The sequence below is a fragment of the Ischnura elegans genome, chromosome 6, assembly GCF_921293095.1.
Source record: "Ischnura elegans chromosome 6, ioIscEleg1.1, whole genome shotgun sequence".
In the NCBI taxonomy this organism is placed as follows: Eukaryota; Metazoa; Arthropoda; class Insecta; order Odonata; family Coenagrionidae; genus Ischnura; species Ischnura elegans.
This window is the reverse complement of record NC_060251.1, coordinates 60,337,341-60,362,088: the sequence shown is the minus strand read 5'-3', so window position 1 is coordinate 60,362,088 and position 24,748 is coordinate 60,337,341. Positions and strand designations below refer to the sequence as shown.

General features: G+C 38.9%; 1 protein-coding gene across 28 annotated transcripts in view; it reads right to left on the bottom strand.

Annotated features, from left to right (window-relative positions):
* The window catches only part of LOC124160805 (ankyrin-3), a 684,504-nt gene that overhangs the window by 262,676 nt on the left and 397,080 nt on the right, over window positions 1-24,748 (bottom strand). The window contains exon 1 of one of the 28 annotated variants that reach the window (XM_046536856.1): window positions 19,503-20,600. The exons of the other annotated variants lie outside the window; for them this stretch is intronic. Coding sequence (XP_046392812.1) covers window positions 19,503-19,541 — 39 coding nt within the window. The 5' untranslated portion in view covers window positions 19,542-20,600. Of the gene's footprint in view, window positions 1-19,502; window positions 20,601-24,748 lie in introns of those variants that run through there. 28 annotated transcript variants of the gene reach the window in all.

Below are 24,748 nucleotides of genomic sequence, written 5' to 3'. Positions count from 1 at the left end.
CAAGAAATTGGTTTATTACTGATGATTTCAGGATCAACAGTGGAACAGGCTCAACAGACCTTTCCATTATGGAGAATTAAGAATGAACTTTGCAAAGTTCATAAATATTAATAAATTGTATAAGTGAACCTAAAAAAGTTTATTCTTTCATTTTCCATAAGAAATTGTTTGCTTGATACTGTAGAGGTTGAGTCCTTGCTCACTCATTTAGAATAGGAGCTGTAGCCAACACATAAATATATATATAATCATAAATTTTCAATGCTTTTCCTCGTATTTGAGACTATTATACAGAAAATATTGAAAATAAATGGATCGATTTCATGTTATAGTCGTGCGGCGTACATTTTTGAGATGCGATTTAACGCGCTCACAGCGGCAAAATAAATCAAACTCGGGCGGAACGAACTGGTCCCTCTTTCCTTCAGTGACAAAAGCCCAAAGTGCAAATTGACAGCCCAATGTCAGTATTATTAAAGGAAATGAAAAAAGTTAGAAAATTAAAATTAATTCCTTAAAGTCTAGTGACATCTAGTAACTTCTTCCCCATGAGTATTAAATTCGATCTAAATAATATTATCTAATTGAAACAAACAACATGCAAATAAACGCTGTCTTCTCAGTCATTCAATCATCAATCAATCTCGCATTTTGCCATTTCAATTTTTGCACCACGCTCATTTTAAATAAATGAGCTATCAATAAATATTTCATGCTATTATGACGATATACTATCCAATTTTCCTAAACATAACTCGTCCACCCATAAAAAGAATTATGAGCCTTAGGATTCACACCGACATTAAATTCCATGCCTAAAGGTAGACGTAAAAATTTAAATGGATCGGGATTGAATTTTGTTAGACAGCCGTAGTTTTTATGAAGTACAATAGGTGAATTAATTGGTCATACAATAGCAGTCTTTTCCAGATTTGACAGCGAGTGTGTGGAGTTTTCGTTGAATTAAGAACCGCTGACGACGATCGACGGCTGGCGAGAAAATAATCCGCTACGTAATGTTTAGTGATTTTAGAGTTATGGATATCATCGTCACTGCTTAAAAATTCACGCAAGGTTACAAGGCACACTGGCAATTTTAGCATGGAATACCATCGAAGACACTACAGCAAATATAATGAAAAAACTTTTAAAAATCTCTCAGAATAGACCTTTTCATATGGTATTTGAATGGAATACCCACGTCTTAAAAGCTTTAGAAAGAAATGCAGGCTTTATTCCCTCATTCCTTTGAAAAACTTTGGAAGTTTAAATAGAATAAATTTACGTCTCGCAGAATTTTAACTCTCGCGTTCGGCCGAGATTTCTTTTGAGTGAGGAGGGAGAGCATTTCAGATACGCGACCACTTTCTTCTGGTAAGGAAAGGACATTAAGAATTAATCCAGGCCATTCAAAGTAACGGAGAGATAACTCCTTTGCATTAAAATTTCTTCCTTGCCTTTTTCACGAGTACAGCACTCTCAGCAGAACAGACAGGATGACTGTAAAAACTGTAAAAAAATACCTCCAAGATCTTTTGCGCGTCCGTGAGGCGGGAGTGGAAATCTAGAGTGCCTCAGGGGAGAAAGACACGCTGGCATTTCATTCCGTGATTTCTTCGAAATAAGTAATGAGCTTGATATTTTCGGGACTTGGTTATTAATAGGACTTTCCGAGTACTACTTTTGAAACTTTTTTACTACTTTTGCCTTCTTCCACATGCCCTAGTTTATCACTGCTGATGTGGAATACACACAGTTTACAATTACTTTTTCAATGTAATCAAATATCTCGTTTTCTTCTGATACATTAATCAGAACTAACGCCTCACTATAGCCAGAAACTGCATATTCCAGAGATTGATACTTAAATTTTGATTGTATTAAGGGTACTTACGAGCACTCTGCGGAGGCACAAGAACACCAGCAGTATGCAAAAAATTAAACGACTATATTTACTATCAAAATCTAAATTTCTTCGTTACATTATTTAAATAAAATAATATTAAGAAACTTACTCGTCTAAGCCAAATGATTTTTCCATAGCGAATTTTATTTTTAGTGTATATAATATTAAATAATTACTCATCGCGAAAAAAAACAGAATACAATCGGTCTGAAGGTGGTGTAATTAAAAAAATTCCTCCTACAAAGGGCTAGTTTAGAAGTAAGAGGTCACTACATTTGACTAGGTGAAGCCATTCAGATAGCGCTTCGCTTACGCTTCTATTCGAAGGCAAGGCTTCACTGTGGTCACTAACGGTTATCGGAGACCGAGGCCGCACGGAGAACAACTTTCCGAGAATTGCATGTCCCGATAAATGCTTGCACAATACCTCACCCGCTAATTCCGCTCTCACTCGACTATTGAATGCTTCTCAGAACCAACCACCAACAAAAAGAAGACGTAAAGTAGATAGAAGTCACCTATTTATAAAACGAGCATGAGTGCCAACGAATTATAAAATATAGCGTACCATAGTCCACACAAAAATTAGTAATTGTTATTCAGACGACGTATAATTCCCGTTAGAAAGGTGTTTTTTTTGTTATGCATCACTTGTTCTAAACCTACGCTATCATTCTGAACTTTTAAGGTACATAGAGTATCCTTCTCAATATTGTCCTGCATTTAAAGACGAATAAAAATTTTACCTAAGAAGGAAACAAGGCAAATGTTTGTTATACTGGAGATTTAAAGAGTATAACATAAGTTTTACGCTAGTAATACGTTACGCAAGAAGACAAAATACGACTAGTCGAGGGGAAGCACAGCGTCCTCCTTAAAATAAAAAAATAATTATAACATCTAACCACCCAAGGTATAACGATTGCGCAAAAGTAAAAACAAAATTGGAAACTTAAGTTGCTATGCATTAAAAAAGCATTATTAAACTCTTCGTAGGAGTAACCTGAAATAAAAATTCAATTATTGTTTGAAGCCTTCCAGAACCACTTCAATTGCTTTTAGTACCATAGTTAGTATCAAGTATGTGCTACCTACGATAAAAAGTCTTGAGCTTGTTTATTATTGCATGATAAGGAATTAACAGCCCCCCTTGCTCCTTCAATTGCAGATTCCATTAACCTCCCTCCACTCAAATCACATTTCATTAACACCCTCTGTGTCCCTCATGTTAAATATAGCAGTTTTCTCATCTTGCCCAATAGGCCAGGATCTCCTCTCCCTTTACCAGGTACAATTATTCTCCACATTTTAAACGCGAAGGGCTTTTCTCACGTCTCAGCCAAAATGCCCATGCTCCCGTGCCACACAATGCTGCACTACTTTTTACGCTTCACTAATAGTTCCGGAGCGTACTAAAACAAGGTCGACAACTATTTCCCACAGATGAAAACTTCCTCTTCAAACGGGATTTCCTTCTCAATACATTCATAACAGTGCTTTTTTCATCTGACGCAATTCGCATGTAAACAAATTGTCCTCCCAGTTCAAGTTTGACATTCATGCCTTTGAATTTCGCGTCGTTTTCTTTGGTTTGAGTAAAGCCCTCAGCCCAAGTTGTCACGTGGTTGTCTTTCATCCTCTTTTCTCGGGCTTGTATCCCATATACACTCGGAGAAAAACCTTATCGGATGTGAATGTTCAACATCTGGTGGTCATGATGATTTATGGGTCTTCGTGAAGTTCAATTCATGGAAAATAAAATTGTTTCCAAAGCCTTTATGTCGTAAATATATCCTGAGAATTGGCTGGAGGAGAGTTAAACTCAATGGAAAAGAAGAGGACGTTGTCTTACGATAGCGTCAACATCTATCCTCGCGTGGAATCGTTTAGCGAGAAATCCTAATCCCTCGTGTACTTCGCACCCATACATCATCACTGTCTCATCTCCCTCGTTTTTCCGTCGGGCTTCTCGAGGGAAAAAGAGCCAGCGGGAAAAAGAGCCATGTGAGCATTCTCAGTCGCTAACATTTATGGATGGCAATGGAGCAGAGAAATTTCGATGACAGGGAGATGAAAAACTTTCACACAGGACTGCATCTTGGAGGGAGTTAATGAAGGAGCAATACAACACAGACGATAGCGATGTTTACCCAAAAATATAATTTAAAATATGATAATGCTCACAATTTTGCTTAACATCGACGAGTTCCAACGTCACGTAATCTTTATCAGGACAATGTGTTAGTGATAAATAAATTCACTCTTACAATTAGTGAAACCAAGATGTGATGCAAGATTATTTGAAGATTTATGAGCCAACATAAATTGAGATAATATTTAAATGGAGAATCAACCATATCGAAAGTATATTAATTAAAAAGTATGCTCTCATAATAACAGCCAAAATTGACAGCGAGATTAAAATTACAAAATGGAATTCAATGAAATATTTATTTCTTTGAAGGAACATAAAGCACAACCACTATGAACAACTTTCGCTCTAATTAAGTATCACTAGGAAGGATAACCAGCCGAAAATATCTTTTAAATATCGATGAAGCACAAAAAATACATTATTGACCGATTCCAGAGGCTCTTGGATTTGAGAGGATCTAAGATTTCGTAATTCAACGTAACATTCAAAAATGCATTATTCAGCTGAGAGCAGAAATCATACCTATATTTTATCAAGATCCTCTTAAATACTACCCGTGAGCACATAGGCGGAGCACGGGGGCACGTATCCCCCCCAGACCCTTAAAAAATATGCAAGATTTTTAATACGGTCCCATTATCATTGCGTTCATTTTGTATTACGAGGTATCATTGTACCCCCCCAGAACAAAATTCTGGATACAGCCTTGCAAGTGCCCCCCCAGATAGAAATCCTCTATCCGCCCCTGATTGACCATTGACATATCTACTTGGTAATGTTACAGCATGTGTCGCAATGAACTCTCATAAAACGCAAAACAAAATTGTGCGTTTAATTAAAATCCGATGGAACAGACACTATACACAGGAAAATTGTACTGCAGCTTTCATCCTTTGACCCCATATGCTTGAGTAATGGGCTGTGAATGTATAAGAGAACTGTTTCCGTTATGCATACACTGAATTAACTACTGTTTTCTTTCTGTTGGAAGCAACTACTGAAGTTTCCGAGACACCAAAATTCGCAAGCTATTCTCCAGGTCGTTTCAAGGTCGTATTCTATATTTCGCCTCCGCGAAACAACTTTTGCTGGCAGTAAGCCTGGGATTTCCCATCAGCGCTCTCCCTGCCTTACTACACATCCACTTAATTAAAATTAGTTTTAATACACGGCTCACTAATATTCAACAATATAACCTCGGTAAGTGTAGTATCTCTATATACAACTACTAAATCAAAGGTAATAAAGTGAATGTTTTAAAATTTTTATAATAAATGCCCAACTTAGAGATTATAGATTATTTTTCAATGCATCGACGAGGATCACAAAAGAAATCAAAGAATAATTTCAAGGGGCTGGATCTAACCAACGAAACAATATTATCGCTAGGAATTACGACTGGCAAGATTGGAGGAAAATATGGTACAGTAATGGCGCGCGGTACTTTCCCATTTTTTCATCGTCACTCGCAACTATGAGCTTAAACACAGCAAGCAGTGATGAGTAAAATGATACTCATTCTTTCTCTTCTCATACTCATAACTTATGTATGAAACGCCTCTGTGATGAAGCCATTTTACTCTTCCCTTCGCCTTAAATACAGATATTTTAGGAATTTATAAAATTCTTCGAAATTTTAACTATTTCTAGATTATCGGTTTCATTTAATTATATTATTGCCACACCAACGTGTGATTTAAATAAATACACATTCGAAATTTTTAGCCATGGTGGAGTAAATTATCACATAAACCTTACAGGTGGGAGATGAAGAATGGAATTTAAGTAAGAACTCTTGGAGAAAAAACAATGTTTGTGATAATGCAGGGGCAAATAGAGTATGTTCCGGTTTTAACAAGTAATTAGGACCCTTGTATCTCCAAAGCTACACCTAAAGTGCAATAAATCAAAAATATTTCCCAGCTAACAAGGATAAGCTCCATGGAGTATCCACCAGGGAAACATATTTATGGAAAACATTCAATTTCAGGTGAGGCTGCTGGAAGCGAAGCCTCATACATTATCAGACCACAGGCCAAACCACAGCGCGAAGCGAAGGTCAGTTCACTTGGGAAGAAGAGTTTCACCAGGTGCCAACCCATAGCGGCATGTGAAATTCGCACATGAAAGGTGGAGTTTCTACATTTTCTCGTACCACTAGCGGTTTCCAAAAAAAAATCTGGCACTTGGAAAATTATCGGTCTTGTCTGGATGCTGTCCAGTAGCAACTCCTACAACAACGGAAGTTTATACCGCCATTTCTGACAGCGCATTCCCCTCCAAAAGCAACAACTCTCCCCCGCTGGTATACACAATGCACTGAAAAAATCCCACCAAATTTTTTATAACCCCCAATTTTTTTTATGGGGCCACTTTGGCCCTTGTGGGCGGCCCAGCATAAAAAAATCTGCTTTCATTCGTGTAACCTCATCTCAACATCCAATATAGATGCCCTGGAGTTATTTGTAACCAGCGTGCTTGAAATGAACAAAAAGAAAGCCATCGAGGGCGAAACTATTTTTAATATGATCATAAAAATTAAAAAAATTCCATTTGGGGTAAAATAAGTTTTCAAGTTGCGAAAAAATCAAGAATGACCTAGATTTTTTCTAACTCACACGCTCTCAATGCACAAAATAGTAAACCATTGCGGCAGTGCAATTACTCGAATTTTATATTTTAAATATATTAAAATTTAAGTTGAAAAATAAACCACAGGCGGCGAAAAATATTTCAAACAGGAAAAATAATTTGTTTTTAGACATAGGAGAGTATTGCTTGTTTCGTCATGGGAAAAGGCTATTTATGAGCACTGTTTACGTTAATTAGGCCTTCAGTACTATAATTAGTTGACATTTTAGATTCCTGTCCCACTTTTAGAACTGGAATGACCGTAATACATTCCACGGCTTTATTAATGAGCTTAAAGGAAAAAACGAAAATACTTTGGATACATTATTGAAGAACATTCATTAATGTGGGAAGTAAACAACTACAAAAAAAGAATAATTCATATTAACTCCCAAAATAATATAACAGGCCCAATATTAATGTTGTTATAAAATTGTTCCAGCGGTCAAGTTAGGTTTACATGGAGCATTTTTTCTAATTAACCCAACCTGTACCCCATCCATACTTGGAGTTCCCTCTACAATTCACAACAAGGTCAACCCCTTTTCATCCTATCTAAAATACCTTTTATCTTCCTTCCCCTCCTATGTTTACCCAAAATTCTACCCACTAACACTGTTTTAATATCTCCTCCCCGCTCAATCGTTCCATCTCCAAACCTTCTGTATCCTAGGTATCTTATGTAGAAGTTGCCTCTCCTCCCCCACCATATCCAGCGCTTTGTCGTCCCTCCACCTCTCTGTCCACTTCACATTCTCCATCCTTCACCATACCCACATCTCGAAGGCCTCCACTATTTTATCGCCCTCCTTCCTAAGTGTCCATAAAGAATGAAATGCATTTGCGATGCAGCCATTAGCAGACGTAAAATATTGTCTCATTATTTTCCTCTTCATCCATCCCTCCATCATATCCACGGCTTGCTATGCAGAAGTTTAATTCTGCATAGCAAGCCTTGGCGTACCTCTAACGTTGGCGACACCAGGTACCTACCCTAACTCGTGAAATCAGGTCACGTGACCACGTATGCCTCTAGCGAGGCATCCATCTCACTTCGGGCTGTCGCCTTTCACCCGATTGAGGCATCAACTGTTGATTCTGCGCCGTCGGGGGGGAAGGGCTTGAAATATGCAGGAGGCCTTAAGTCTCCGACTCTCAAAAGCGAAGCCCTCCCCATCTCCCGAAGAATAACTCCGCCACGAAGCCTCAAAGCACTGAGGATGCACGCCACGGTAAATAAATCATCCTCCCACGAAGCATAGGTACCGCGCTTCTTGGCGCTCGAGAGAAGACATTCCACCAGAATAGCAAACTCGAAAAACCCATCCAGTGGTTACGTCAGGAAAGATTATTGGGTAGAGGAAAATGATACTGGGGATGTCGTGACAATGTGCCTCGTGTCTACAACGAAAAGTATATGCAAAAGGTATACATAATGAAAGCACAGTAAGATGAATACATTCATGGATTAAAATAACCAAGGAGATTGATTTTTCCGATTGGAATCGTAAAAAACACCATATTACTCTACACATAAGGATGGTGATATTGGTGAGATGTGTAACAGTCGTTCTTGTTTATTACGAGATTAGCCAATAAAATTGATTTCACAGCTCTGTACAAGCGAAACTAAAAATCATGATAGGGATACCTTTTTATGATACTAACAACTGATATTTTTTTAGGATCTTGAGAAACTCACAGAGTCATGGATCGCTCAAAGCTAAATAAATTAATACGACCATTTTGCGACTAGAAGGAGTTGCTCAAGAATTATCTAAATGAGACCATCTCCTGCAAGGAAAGCCTTCACGTGGCAAGAGATATCTGCAGAAATATCTGAATGAAGTGAGGGAAAGATGAATAGATTTTGACCCCGGTTTTCACCTCTATTTTTTTACATTAGAGGTGCAAGTAGGTTGAGGAGGACGTTCATTGCCCCATGGTATGCAAATCATATAGGAAGCAAAAAACGATGCATAGTGGCCGAGCAAAGGGAATTCTTAAAAGATGCTTTATTGCAAGTATAAAAACTTGGCTATCTACTGGCCAAGGATTAAATTATTTTGAGATTAAATTTGCTGGTTAAATTCGTAGGAAAACAGCATAATGTTCATAGGATTAGGATAATCATTGGCGAGGCGATCTAACAATGGTATGTTGTTAATCCGAGATTCACTAATTAATACAGTTTCACGCAGGTGATGAGTACAAAAAGCCAACAGAACAATCGTTCAGGAAAGCCTATAAATGCTATGTTGTGAAGGATCATGACGTTAAATATACGCATTAAAATTACAACGATATTAAAAATACTTTTTTTAATCGAACATTAATTTTCATGGACAATTTTATACAGGATATACGATACTCTGAGGATTAAAAGAGGCCAACATGTAGTCTTGAACATCAGGCATAACACCAAATTAGACAGGATGTTATTATATGAAATAGTACCCATAAGTTCATGTAAATCAAAACTCACTAACTGAAGAAATAAACGCATTGACCTAAAAGAGTGAGAGCACATAAAGAATAATGAAGTCCACTTTTATAAAATAAAAATACCAGATATGATATTTCAAAACTGTACAGATAGGCTAAGACGTCAATTTTTAAAAAGAATTAAAAAAATTAACACGTCATAAATTGAGGATTAGACAGATAACTAGTTTGTTTCTTTCTCAGTACATATCCTTCATGTCATTACCAGATACGTAGAAATTTCTCACACGCTTACTCAAACTTAAAAAAATCATTTGTGGAGGATTCACCAAACATTGTTAGACATATATTGTTAATAGGTGTCAGCACAGGCAATATGGTTGCTTATCGGAAGTTAAGATCGTCTCCAGCTATTGTTGTGACCCATTAAATGAATCCAGCAGGCAAAATAAAGCCTCGAAGCCTGTCTTCCAAGGTCTTCAAGCCTGCCTGAAGGTCATCCTGCCTTCCAAACCGATTATTCGCACCGAATCATGCATAAAAGAAAACATGTTTCTCTTCTTTATAATATTATTACTAATTGTAACATACCAACAAAATGAAAGATACATTAAATGGAGTAACTTTTTATCCGTCATTAATTGGAGAGAATTAACTTCCCTATTCAAATAAATAAACCTACCCTTACATCCTATCTTCGGACCATGAATTTCTCTATCTAAACCAAGCCTCTGTCTTCCTCAAATTTAGAATAAATCTTTCGCTGCCTAAGTTTCAGCTCATACCCTACACCTTAGGTAAGGTATGAAATTTGTAGAAACAATGGATAGAACCATAATCTAGGAGTTCAGGACAAGGCTATCATAATTTTCTCCGCCTCAAATGTTGGCGAACGCTCCCTTAGTCGCTTAGACCTTCCCTTGGTGAATTGATGTCCGATTCTCAACGTCGGAGCAGCCGCGTAAGACCAAAGAGTAATTACGTATGGGATAAGTTTCTTCGTCTGAAATTTACGCGAATGTTCCCGCGCTTGGAAAGACCAGGATTATTAAAATAGAGGATCCTCTTTTCAGCCTCTAGATATGTTGTCACCCACCGCGCATTTAAATCGATACAAAAAAGTCGCCACTCGCGTCGCAGAAGGGCAGAGGGATACGGATTTCATGGATATTTTGGGTAAAATGAGGGCTGTTAACCGAACATTACATGCGACATAGTATGATCCATCAAGTTCATAACTTTTCAAAACTATTCTTCACGATTGTAAATATAACGAAGAAAGCATTGGGAATAAATTTATACCTCGGAGGTAAAGGACACTATGTCCGTTCTCCAAATTTTTCGGGAGAGCAGTTTTAAGATTAAAAAAACATAGCCGGTAATTACTAGAAGGTTAGGTAACGAGTTTCAACATTTTTATATCGTAATGTTATTGGTCTAGTAACCTTACTTTCTATTAATTACAGGTTAAATTTTTTTAAATCTCAAAACTGCCTTCCTGAAAAAATAAGGAAAACGAACATTGCGTTCTTTAAGTCCGAGGTAAAGAAATATTAATAATAAGTATATTTTACTCCATAACTTTTTAAATATGGATTGCTTCTACCTCGACGCGCTGCAGTATTTGTTGAAAACCGTTTAAAATGCAATACATATCAAGCTTCAACGGGATGGGCTGGTCCGCCTCAATGTAATCTCCTTAGGGAAGACCTTCCAAGAAGGAGACGAGGAAGAAAAAAATACCTCTTCGGCATAGCTGCACGAATTCTCCGAGTGGCGTGAATCACCATTCGCGAACGACCCCCACGCCAATGATGCAACTCGCGAGCTGGTTTGGAGGACGCTGCCAGCGCTCGCCGGTGTCGCAACCGCGAAGCTACAGACTGACCATTGTCCACGTGCTTTTTTTCCGCCAGCTTCTTTCCCCGCGCGCGTCATTCACGGAGGAGCACAATAGGATGGATACACTACACACGCAGCGCTCGGAAGGGAGTGAAAGTTAGGAAGTGGATCAACGGATCAACGTAATTGGAAGTTCATGAGGACCAAACGTAAACAGGGTGCATGGTTCATTCATGTGTTAGTGATCCACCGTTCCGTTTAACCCAATATAACCCAATGTTGCTTGTAAATAACATTAAAAAATGCATACATTTTCTGCTCTATTCAGGAAAGATGTAAACTACGCGTTCTTTGGTGCTGGAAAGTGTAATCGCGAAATATGTAGCTGCCACAATAACTATGGTTTAGCAGAAAATTTTCACATTTTCTATATGAGAAGTCTTGAAATTTAATTTCTCCCAGAAGCAACTCCGAGTTACAAAGTGTTAATAATGGTATACAGTGGGGTTTAAGAGTCTAAAAAGTCGAGGTCTAATTAAAATGTGATACATCCAGGAAAATATTGAGGGCCAAACTAAATATAATTAGGTATGAAAAAATTGTATTAATTGAATTAGGTATCAAAAAAATATTTATCTACCGATTTACCTTTCCGTTTAAAAAGTGGCCTACCTGGGGGGTTAAGGTTCTAAAAAGCCCTTTCAGCACCAAAATGGATTTTCGATCGTGGTCTTATTAAAGTGAGGTTCGATCTATGAGAAAATCGAGGGTCTTATTGAATGGCAACATTGAAAATGTTCATTGATCTACCGTTTAAAATTTGGGTTTAGGCGTGATGCACCCCATCAGTGCCAAAATACATTTCCGATAGCGGTCTTATTGAAAAGAAATTTGATCTATGGAAGTATTGAGGGTGATATTGAATGGCAACATGGAAACAGTTTCATTTATCTGACGTTTTACAAATGGGTTTACGCGTTAATGTACCCCCATCAGCGTCAGAATAGATTTCCGTCCGAGCTCTCATTAAAATGAGTTTCGATTCATAAAAACATCGAGGATAATATTGAATAGCAACATGTAAAATTTACCGCCCATTTTTACAGAATAGCACAACATAACTCATTTAACAACCATTAATTTAATTCAAGTCTTCATTGCTACAACTATATCCTTTTCTATAATTAATTCTCACTCCTGTTTCAATCTTTATTTGGTTACAGCAGATGATAATAAATGAAAAAATGAACTGAAAGATGTGAAACACCAATATTCATGAAATTAATGAATGGATGAAACAAGCGACATGATAACTAGGATTTCGCCAACTCCTATTCCATAAGGTCCACTATGTCTACAGAGCAGACCATTAGAATTCACTCGAAGTTCTTTGTTAGCATCTTCTTTCTCTATCTGCCTTAATCTATTCTCACTCATGGTTCTCTTCATCAAGGTCCCTCCCTGTTGGCAAACGATGCTTCAAAATTAAATATGCCACCACTGGTACTAGCCAACGCCCAAGGATAGGCGAAGTTGCCGATAAGACTATTTAATCATCTCACTTCGAAATACATTACAAGTTAGGAAACTGATGTGAAACTCGATAATTTTCAGGGAAATATATACCCGCGTCACAACCTAGGAAAGTTGGGACGGTACACCACATCGAATAAGTCTTGAAAACCCTCTCGTCGACCGCTTAAGGAAAACACGAACATGATGCGGAATGCAACTACTCCCTTTAGACTTCGAACACCAACATATAATGACAGAAAAATTTCATTAGAAGGATAGTTTTAGATAGACGTTAGAGAGCATATTCAGAACAAATAAATTATATCGGCACAATTACTAAGATATTTAATAAATGTCCCTCGCTGTATTGGACAGCTCACAAATAAAAGCCCAGGGATTTTGACTGCTAGCTGATTGATCTACCACATAATTTTCCATTGTGTGTAAATGACACTCTTTTTTAAATGTTAATTCTAGAGCGACATCAAGATTCTTCCCAATAGTAGAATGCCGAACAGTACGTACTTGGTTCCACCAACAGTTGCAAAGCTATACACACATCATGGTCATTCTGTAATGTAGTATTCTTTCACCTTATTACCTTCTTATATGGACAATTATTTCCTTATCATCAGCAATATTTTTTGGAAAATGAGTCGGCACGGCCTCTTCATTCACGTTAATCTAGAGCGCTACCTCTGAGGAAGATTTCGTTCTCCTTCGTCGAGCGGTCTTATGCGCCAATAAATACGATACTTCATGCTTCACTTTAGGGAATCGGAGACATTTATTGGCGCCCCCAACCGAATGTGTACACGGCGCGACGCAAGGCAAACCATTTTTTACTTCGCTTTCCTTCCCCAAATTTTACGACTGCCTGTCAACGACCGGCGTCTTTGGTTTGCGAAGGCGCACTATTGCCTCAGAGCGACGATGTGTATCAAGCCTCCACTCATGAACCCACCGCTCCTACCACGAAGAAGTGGCCTCTCTGAGACCCTCGATGCTGAAAAAGAAGGTTCGAGTGTGGAAGTGTGCGTCGCCGACACCGAAAATTAATCCGTGTTGAGGCGCCAAATCAAAATGAAATAGATCATGAATCATCCAGAATATGCTCAGCACTAGGATCACTGAACTCTAAACAATGGAATGCGGTCCATGATGAAATGTACAACACCAATAGTAATTCCATTCTTAAATATACAAAATCCACTAGCGACCGTAGTTTCGACACCATTGTGTCATTCCCAAGGTGATGGAACAGACTTGTATGTAACCATGATTATCTTATGAACTCACAAGAACCTCCACAGTGAGTCCATGGTCGGTAGTGGAGTTATATATTAATGTGTGAAAATTAGTATTGGTGTTTTAAATTTTATCATGGATATATCACATTTCCACCGCGTAAAGCCTGAAACGGTGTTATAGGAATGGAATTCTGATTGCTATAGACCGTGCATGGAAGCAGCTGAAGCCCGTTCGCGCCCACAAAACATGGCCAACTCCCATGGATTTTAAATGGGAAAATGAGCAAAATTCGATATAAAAAATCAGGTATTTAGAGTGAATTAGTTGAGGAAACTGACGTAATTCCCTGGTAATTTCCGTCGCTAATATTTCGTTAAGTATTGAGCGTTGGCGGCTGAAACATAAGGTACACCTGATGGGTATCCATTTCCTATCATCTAGAAAAATTTGAAGGATATCTGATGGTGACACATGAGGGAATTCCCTTGTAAGGGTTAAGTTAAGTAAACCACGGGGCTAAAACTAAAATCCTGTGAAGTAAAAAAATAATTGGAAGGGTAATTGTTTTCAAAAGCTCAATTTTCAAAGGCAAGTTTATTTCGACTGCCTCTCTTCATTAGCCACCCATGACCCATTTTCTCCGACTCCCTCTCGAAAGAAATAGCCAGCGCTCCTCGTCTGCCCCCCCCCACAACCAAACCACGCCTGTTGCCTCATCGTCGCGAATAATTCTAGTGTTGTGCTTCGCGAAGTTACCATCCCGCTAAACGCTTGGACACACATTACGAGCGAGTAGACCTATGCAATGGACACTGTATACACGTCCCCCTTTCCACTGTAGACAATCTTGGAATCCAATTCCATCCTTAATTATCTCCAATGAAGGAGATATGATGGGTAAATACGGGAACATATTACGCTTAACGTGACGTTATTAATCGCCATTCCGTGCGAGTAGGGCTGCAAATTGACTCTGCTCAAATATAAGTAATAATCTTAGCCTCAGTGAAAAACATATTGTCATGCAATTCAAATGAAAGAAAACCAAATGAATATTTAAAAAAAATATAGGCATACCAGTTGTGTAAAATATTTATGATCGACGGGTAAAAATGTATTGGCTATGAAGAGACAAATTAGAATTTGCCAAAGAGTATGTGGACGAAATATTTATGAAGACGAGAAGAGCTTTTTAACATTTAAGAAACATTCAAATCACTCTTTGTTACAAGTGACAAAATGCATAAAAGTTAGCTTCCCCTTCCTATTCTCTCTGAGAACAATGCTTTCATAATTATTGAATTTTTTCAATGTCTGAATTTATGTAATCTATTATTCACCATTTGCTTATCTATTAACCTCGAATTTACTAAAACAGTAAATAAGAGATACTTTATTTTTATTACATAAAATACCGGCTGTCGATACGTAGCTACATTAATTTATTTCGTAGATGGTACTCGAGAAGTTTCTGAAACGGTCCCCGTATAAGCAAAGATATATTCCTTAAGGCCTGCGACGTAAACTTATTTGCTCTGTATTTATGTATTTTAAAATCAGTGAGTCATATTCTCGTTCTTTCCACAACATGAAGTAATCTAATAATATGTCCGCTACAAAGAGGTACAATCGAAAAATAAGCATGGTCCTATTGGGTACCTCAGAACTTTTGCATCGAAGTGAGTTAATTCATAGATTTAGAGAAGAGTTCTCTGGATTGCCACCGGGTCAGGAACTGCATAAATGCCGACGTTTCGATGCTCGACTCAGCTATCGTCTTCAGGGCTCTGAGCTAACATTAAAATGAACTATTAACATATCTTTATTGAAAAAACCTTATGGAAGTATGGTCAAGGAATGAAGCTAGATTATTTTTTCATATTGAACGGCACCTAAAACAAGTTCAAGGCACTATAATTGTATGATTGAACCATACAGGGCTAGAGTAAGCCCAATCGTGATAATGATGGCAAATTAATTTACCAAAAAGTTGGCTTCCCTTGAAAATTAAACATTGTTCCCGAAACAAACCTACATAAAGACACACAATAATTATAAAAGCATGGGATTGATAGCAATATTTTAAGTATTACAGTTAAATTTCGAGTAATCCATGTCGTCAATGAAACTTAATTGAGCAATGGATCTAACTTCAATTGAATAAACTCTTTTGTGGCTTATCACGTCCCACCCGCATCCCAATAGCCGGGATTCCCATTTCGTCACGTAAATTTCGCGTTCCTTCGAGGGCGCGAGAGGGGATACTCAGCGACGACGCCGATGGGAGGACTCCGCGAGGTTTATTAATAAATCCCAAACCTGCCAAGCCATCTAAATTATAAGGAAGCGATCGTCGGAGCCCACATGAATCTCGCTTCAATTTTTTCCCTATGAGTCGGCCCAAGAACATTCTAATCTCAGTCCTGAGGGTTTTGCTGCCAACTGGACTGTTCGACGAGCACCACAGATCCCGGGTCACTGCGAAGTGACGAAATAGGAGCTGGAAGCCGCCTGGAATAACTTCCAGATGCAAGGGTATGGGAGAAACGCATTGGTACTTCGCTATTTTCAAAATGACGGTACCTTCTGACGCCATCCTCTGAGAAAGACACGCACCTGACGTTTCCCATCAACCACAGTGTGTATTAAAAAGGCGAGTCTATGCAGGGTGGAGATAAATTGTGTCACGAAATGTTAACCCTGGATTGCTGGTGCCGTTAGAAACCAAATTACCAATGATGTTAGGGTCGAAAACGCACCATTTTCAAACTATAGAAACTTTGTGCCAAGCGCTCCGATTGGCCGCGAGTTTGCTCTGTTGCCGGATGCTTGGTTTTCATCTCGATCTCCGGCACGAAAACCACGAAGTCATGAGTTGTCCAGAGCATCCGGCAACAGGGCAAACTCGTGGCTAATCGGACCGTTTGGCTCAAACTTTCTGTAGTTTGAAAGGGTGCGTTTTCGACCTAAACATCATTGGTAATTTTGGTTCCTACTGGCATTCACGGTAAACATTTTCTAACACGAATTTTCTCCACCCTGTATAAAAAATTGCCTTTGGATACCACAAACAAAAATATTCGAAGTGCTAGGTGGCCCAGGGATAGGTACTAGTCCCCCTACCCTGCATATGTAAAATACACTTGCCTGTGGCTTAGTCTGGAATGAGCTCTGCCCTCACCAACTCAAACCAACTTTAAGGATAAAACACCGAGTGAGTATATTAAAAAGGAGAACTTAGTATTGAAACAGAGTGGAGTTAATATTGGTCAGCAGCACCATTTAATGCGAAACGTAGCAAAATACATAGTACTTTTCCTATGTTACAGAGTGATCATTAATTAAGGCTATTGATAATAAATAGCTTAGTTTTGTACATAGATTACTTATCCGAGATACAAAATTTCTCAAAATAACGCAAGAATGTTAATTTGTTATTTAAATCCACAGGTAGAATAATTTTCGACTTCTACTTCGAGTGATTAATGTCCACGAATAAAAATGTAACACTTAAATCAAAATATGCAATTAAAATTTGCTAATGAGAATGTTTGCTGGATGTTTAGATTTGGTGGAACCACTGCTTACTTCGCAAGTAGCCACGCGAATGTAAATATATTTTATACGGCTTCCTGGAACAAAAACTTCGGCGACACCTGAACAAAAGTCGTATTGTCCACAAAAGGAGACGTTAGCCTTGCTCCCTCGTAAAAATCACAGAAATAAGTAAACGACGTAAGGAGTTCATGGCTAGGTAAAGGCAATTGATTTTTTTAGGGAAATGCATATCCGTAAACTTGAAGATACCTCTGAGAAGTTTTACCTCAGGCGATTCCCTGATTGTCCCTAAAACCATTCCTGAATATGTAGACCCCTGTGAAATAGCGTGGGAAGACTAATAATACTCTCCTAAAAAGTGAAAAAGAAATAAACAGGTAGACATGTGACCTAGTTTATTCAATCAAGATGTGGAATTTTATAATGTAAATATACGAGTTGGACGGTATAAAAATAGCTGAATATCTTTTTCGTGAAATAAGAATCAATTTTTTTCCACCAAAAACCTAGAATGATTAATTACTTGTCGAGATGGATGAGGGATCAAAATGACTGGCTGAAATTCAAGTGTGCGATAAGACGAATAAAGAAGTCAATAAGATAGCCCATTGTAAGCAATTTTGGAAATGTCGCCTCTATTATCTTACGGATCGAGGCAGAAAAATAAATCATCATCTTTGAGTTAAACTGAGGGAACCAAATTACGTGAACGATCCCCTGGGGTGGAGACCTCTGATCGAAGATGAGAATAACCTAATAAATTTAAAATGCCTTTCTTAACATCTGCTTTTCTGTCAAAATCAGTAGGTTAAACCGCGTGATCACAAAATGAGAATAATATCAGGAAGATATTAACAGTTATTTTAAGTACGTATTAACTGGAAATATTTTTGCGAGTCGTAAAATTAAGCACCCACCAGAAGAAGTGACTCCAAAATGTGGCCAATGAAATGTCATCAAAGTTGAAGGAGACAATAACTGTCTCAATGTTTTCCAAATATAGCGAAAAATAAAGATCCGATTGCTTCTATTTCTTTTCAAGTGTCATGCTTTCCGCCTAGCCCTCTAATCGTCATTTTCTATATAAAGAGCGCTAAACATTAAGTGATCTCCATTCAACAGCCAAAAAGGGATCGGGCTTCCGACAAGAAGCCACCGCCGGGAACTGAGCCCGGTGGCAAAGGGTGGGAAATCCAAAACCTGCCACCACATCAGCCCATCCCCTGCCTCACCTTTTCCTCCATACCAAAATATCGCAAAAGATACAATAAAATTCTATCTCTCGATACTTGGAAGCTCTCCGTTATATTTTCTCGCCATCTTATTGAAAATACCTTTTACAAGCAACACAAAAAAATCAACACGAGCCGGATTTCAACGAGCAGTCGTCATCATCAGGTGACGTAAACTGATGACTACAAATATTGGCATAAACCCAAGAAACGTTTTATGCGCTATATTTACAGTTATTTAAAAAAAGTTATTTGTTCCTATAAAAATGACACACCACCAATTCGCTATCGGTATCTTTTCTCGGAAAATCACTTATTTAAGTTTGAGTTACGATCTTGAAATTTGCAGCTCATGCAGAATTGACCCATTTCAAAATTTGTCTGTACCTCAAAATATTCTTAGATGTAAAGTTATTATATATGAAGGGGTGAGAAACCCATGGGGGACAATTCATTTTTTTCTAAACTGAGTTAGATACGGAAATCAGGTGAAGAAAACACCAGACATGTAGAGGTGCATTTGATTTTATACTCGATGTCAGCACAGAACAGAGTCTCACCCGTATCCCTTGGACACCAAGTTTTTGTGTATTTATTCTCTCAAATTCTGTACCTAGCTCTTATAGAAAACAATCATTTGCACTCCTTGGCTTCTCACCCCCTAATATGTGAGATACAGGAAAAATTACTTCTTGTAAAACTTCTATGCCATGTCCCTTAGAAAATTTCAACGTGATAACGTAATTTTTAAATGAGTTATTTGTGAAAAAAGAGTGATTCGGGGCAAAAAAGAGTACTTCATGGGAAAGAAAAAAAAACCACCCTTCGAGAGGGTGTAATGAGTCATTTGAAATGTTGCAGTTACGACATGACCTGACGCGTCATGACGGTCGCCTTATCAGAAGAGCGAGCATTTCTCCATCCCTTGGGATACGTTGACAAATGGAAGGTGGTACTGTAATCTTACCCCGAGGCTGGACAGTGACGGGAACTTTTTCTTGAACATACTGCCCGGTATTCCTTTCGGGTCAGGCGCCGAAATAGTATCCACTCTGGGTCACCGACACGACTCGGAACTTCGACACACTTCCTTACACGGAGATCACCAGAACAAAACAAAAAAACAACGAAATGCACGCGACGGTTTTTTCTCCACTCGCAGTTGCACACCAACACAACGGCAAGACAGCGGCGACGATTCGATTCCTGTCGATGATCAAGTGTCGCTAACAAATCGATCGGTCGAAATGCAGAAGATCCAGCAGCACTCACTCACTCTCTAGATATCTCAATACGAGATAATCGGGGATGAGTCGTTGGAAGAGTGAAAAGAAAGAGGAAATAAATCCTTTATTCAGGCACCCCGTACCACAACACAGGTGTAACAGTTGATAAGATCTTCCTTTTTCTTTGAACACAAAAGATGATGCAGCCTGGTGCAAATATATCCTTCGGGCCAATCCTTCCCGGAGAACGCTTTCAAGAGGGCAAACCAGAAACGGGAAGGAGGAGGAGAATGCGCGATTTCTTGCACGTACTTATGCGGGCATCCTTCCGCTGGGTGGGAGGAGGTAGGCGAATCCGTGAGACCCCAGGAGCGCTTTCGCTTAGCTGAAGATGAGCAGTGAGAAAGAATTTTTTTAATCTCCACAGGAAGAGGCCGTCTTGAAATACTTATATCCAAAACACGAGAGTGAGCGAGCAACTGTAAGCTCAGAAAGGGAAGGGCAAGACGGTCTAGAACAGGCTGAAGTCGGGAAGAAGCGAGCTCGGGCGATGCACAAGTAGTAGTACTCAACACTTTCCACAGAATATAATACCACACGCACACAAGCACACAATCGAAGAGCACGACCTCAGCTTCCCTGCGAGACGGACGGATGGAAGACGATGCGGAAAACAACCAAATTTGAGAACTTTTGCGAGATTTTTTTTTCGTGTCGAAAATTTAGAATTAAAAAAAGTGGGGCCCCGCGCACGTACACGGCTTTTTCCTGGAGCGTGCGCTTATAGACACGGAGAGATAGACTGGGCGAGGAGATGGCTGGCTGGCAAGCGTGTTCCCGTGTGGAAGGAGAGAGAGGAGAATAAGGGAGGGAGAGGTGGAGGGGAAGAGAGACGGGAATAGAAGGATGTAGAGGGAAGAGGGGGAGGGAAGGGGATGGGGTGAGTATTGGAGGGGAGGGGATAGGACGCGAAGAGGAAAAGTATGCAGGAAATAGATTAGGGGAGGAGGGGCCGGACTAAGGGAGGAAAGTAATGAAATGGTCATCATGGGCGATCTAACGTACTGCTGATAAGCGTAGTGGATTGGAAGTTTCTGGTATAGCTCTGCTGATGCCAAATTAAACGCTATTCTTCCTCACTTACTGTATGCATAGGTAAAGAATAAGAGGAAGATAGATGGGGTGTCGGATTGAGGAGTCTATGTATGGCCGATCTAAGGCATTCCTGATAAGCGAAGTCGATTGGAGTTTCCAGGCAGAGTTCTGCTAATGCAAAATTTATCGCTATTCTTGGTCACTTATTGTAAGCATAAGTAAATAATTAGTGGAATATGGATTATAGGATGAGGTACCGGATTTAGGGAGTTTTGGTAGGTAATTAAGTCATCATGGGCGATCTAACGTAATGCTGATAAGCGTAGTCGATTGGAAGTTCCAGGCAGAGTTCTGCCAAATTGATCGCTATTTAGCGTTACTTATTTCATGCATAAGTAAATAATTGGTGGAAGATTGATGAGTTGCCGGATAGAGGGAGTTCAGGTAGGTAATACCAGTCATCATGGCCATTCTAACGCATCCATGATAAGCGTAGACGATTGGGAGTTCCAGGTAGATTTCTGCGAATGCCAATTTGATTGCTATTCTTCGTTACTTATTGAGTGCATGAGTACATAATAAATGGGAGACAGACTTAAGGATGAAGTGCCAGAATGAGCTAGTTCAGGTCTATAAGTCATAAACGCCAATCTAACGCATCCCTGATAAACAAAGTCGATTGAAAACTCCAGGTACAGCTCTTTATCCTCAAATATAGAATTAATTTGTACATACTTTGTAGAAAATAGAGTAAAGGTGGAGGTTACGAACTGAGGGAGTTCAGGCTGAGGTAATAAAGTCGTCATCATAGAAGATCTAACATTATCGATAAATGTTGACCACTGAAAGCACTAGGGAGAGCTCTGTGAAAGCCAAATAATGCGTTCTCCAAATACGTCATTCACCTCCACGCATTGGATACATAAAAAAACTAGTGTTAAAGCATGCAGGAAATAGGTTAGGGAGAAAAGAAGCTGGATTGAGGGAGGAATGAGATACGCGATAAAATCGTCATAATAGGCGATATAACAAATCACTGATACGCGCAGTAGAATGAAATCTGCAGGCAGAGCCGTGCGAAAACCAAAGAAAGAGCTATTCATCTATTCACATTCACTGCAGGGAAAATACAAACCTCTCACTAATTGTAAGTGATTCAGCCTTAGTGATAATTTGGAGAGGTGGGGGAAGAGCCCCGGATCAGGCCACAATTGTGTGAATTTGGATAGTTGTACGTATATGGTTTCAGGGTACATATATCCTTTCCCAGAGCCACCTCTTACATCGGGAGTTTTCCTCGTGATTTGTACCAGGAACCCTTTTTTTGTTCTATTTAAAAACAAATCACCAAGCTATCTGTATGATTTGTTCCTTATTTGTCCCTCTTTCTCTACAATGTACACTAGGTCTGATCCTAATATGTTTTATTTCCCTGGGCGTCGCACTACTGTTTACATTAAATCTTTTCATGTTATTGCTTGTCGTCTTCGGGATAAGATGCAAGCTGATGTTAAAATATGCTTATCTGTCAAAACTTTTGAACTAAAATATTATGATTATTTACTGTCTCGGTAATAGCATAATTTGCTCTTATTTTTTTTCAATTTTGTGTTCTGGTTATTATAGTTAATTTTTTTGCAGTAGCATTTTTTACCTTTTTAGTTAAAATACGCGATTTTGTTTGTGTTTGTGTCAAGTCCGGCTTGGTGCATAGCTCCATCTGCCATTTTTTCCCCTCAGATTTCATGCTTTTGCTATGTTTCGTTGTCATGAAATGGGATGGCATTATGCATAGCAATTTCAAAAATTTCATTTTATCATCGCTGTAATCATCTATCTTGTATTTAATGTGCTAGAAAACGGTCATTTATTCATTTAATTTATTATTATTTTTGTTTTGATAGATTTTTTTCCTGAACTATAAATATTTATCTATCTATCTATCAGTACCCCAACGCACTATTCACTGGGCCGTCGTGCTTCCAGAAATACTAATTTCAAATGAAAATAAGCAAAGATACATTCGAAGTTCTCCTTGAAACTCAGTCACTTGAGCGGAGCCTTCCTAACAGAACCGAACCGCAGCAAATGCAAATGTGTCATTCACCACTCGGTCGAATTTACGGTTGAAATCATAAACCAGAAAGATGGTTAGAAAATTTTCAGCACCAAAATTCTTTTTCATACTTCGACGCATAGAGTGTTTTTAAAAACACCGGGTAAATATATATCAAACCATTGGGCATGAGACACTGTTTCATCGTTTCACGCAATCGAGGAAACGGAAACAAAAAAACTCGAACCAGCAAACTTTTGGAAGCAGAAGAAAATCACACTTAATGTGGCACCTCGAAACAATTACAAACTGCGACCCCTTATTCGCTTTCTGGTTCCCCACTCTACGCAACCACGGGGCAAAAGAACGGGGAACACGATCAAAGGAACGAGCCAAGCATTAAACTCCATTTCCTGTTCCACGCTCAGCGTTCAGTCACACAGCGCACTCGAAGCCGATGGTACGAGCTCTTCTCAGCTCGTGGGTAATAGGAATCCTTTAACAGACACTCAGACACATCAAGGTAACCTATGGCAAGGCCACAAAGGCCAAAGTTATTGGCGAAAAGTAGGGGAATCCTTGAGACTACATACTCTATTCGCAGGTCTAGCTTGGTTTGGTTCGACGAAGACGTTTCGAATTTAACGTACAGTATTTCATCCACGATTCTCGAATCTTATGCGGTACAACATATTTAAGCGTATTAAGACCAATTACATAATTATAATATTAGCGAAAGTGGTTTTTTTATGCAATTATAAACGTTCGTACAGTGAAATACTCGACACAAGGCTAACAACATATTCACTAAAAATAAGTCAGTACTCCTCATAAGTTTCGTCATCACCCAATCGCGATGAGATCGTATCGCGAAGTTAATAAGAGCGTATCCATTCTATAATGGGAATTCCACGTTTCCAACGAGCTCTCTGTCTTTACGACGAATTTTTCTCAAAACGCAGAAATAATTTTATCATCATTTTAAGCATAGTTTCTAAAGTTAAATGTACTGCATATTTCGTTACATGCGCTCATCTAAATTACGAAAAACTAATACCCACAGGACAAACCTAACAAACCGTGAATATCAACGGGACAAGCCTGAATCAGCATAAATGCATAATTTCCCCCGAAAGAATCATAATACGTTTTTACCAAAAGTCTAACGTTGATTTATTTACGGTATTAACACAAGGGAAATAAAAAAGAATGTATCTAAAATTTAGAAAAGTGTAGGGTCCAAAACAGCTGATCTAATACCATAATAATCTATAGTTGATATTTTTCTGAAAATTACTAATAAAATGGATATTAAAAATTTTTCTTGATTCATCGGTATACCCGCCCTTTCCCGTTTCCTATGCCTTCGGAAGTTTAAACACCACCTCTTTCTCATTCATAAGGTACATGGTCGTCCACCTTTTTTCACAACTCAATTTACACAGTCCAAACCTCGATGTTTCACTCGCGACTTTAAAAAAAATACGCAGATTGAAGAAAAAACCGAACGTGTACATCACATTTGATGTTATCACTTACGGACAAATACCTAGATTTCCACCGTATGTGACTCGTCAACACTGGATAGACTCGGCTTTTTCAAATCTCAACGCATTGGCCTACAAAAGACCTACCGATGATTGCACGCCGTACTCGCTGCATGAATGAGGGCATATGCATTCCAGACGGTGGTTCAAGGGTTACGGGTGACGACTGCGTAAAGAGATGAGCTCCTCAATCTCAACTAGGATAGAGGAAAGATGAGGCATTGAGTGATATTACATTCCTCGTGTCGGGCGAGCGCGCGTGGATAGTTCAGACGGTGATCTAAGAAAA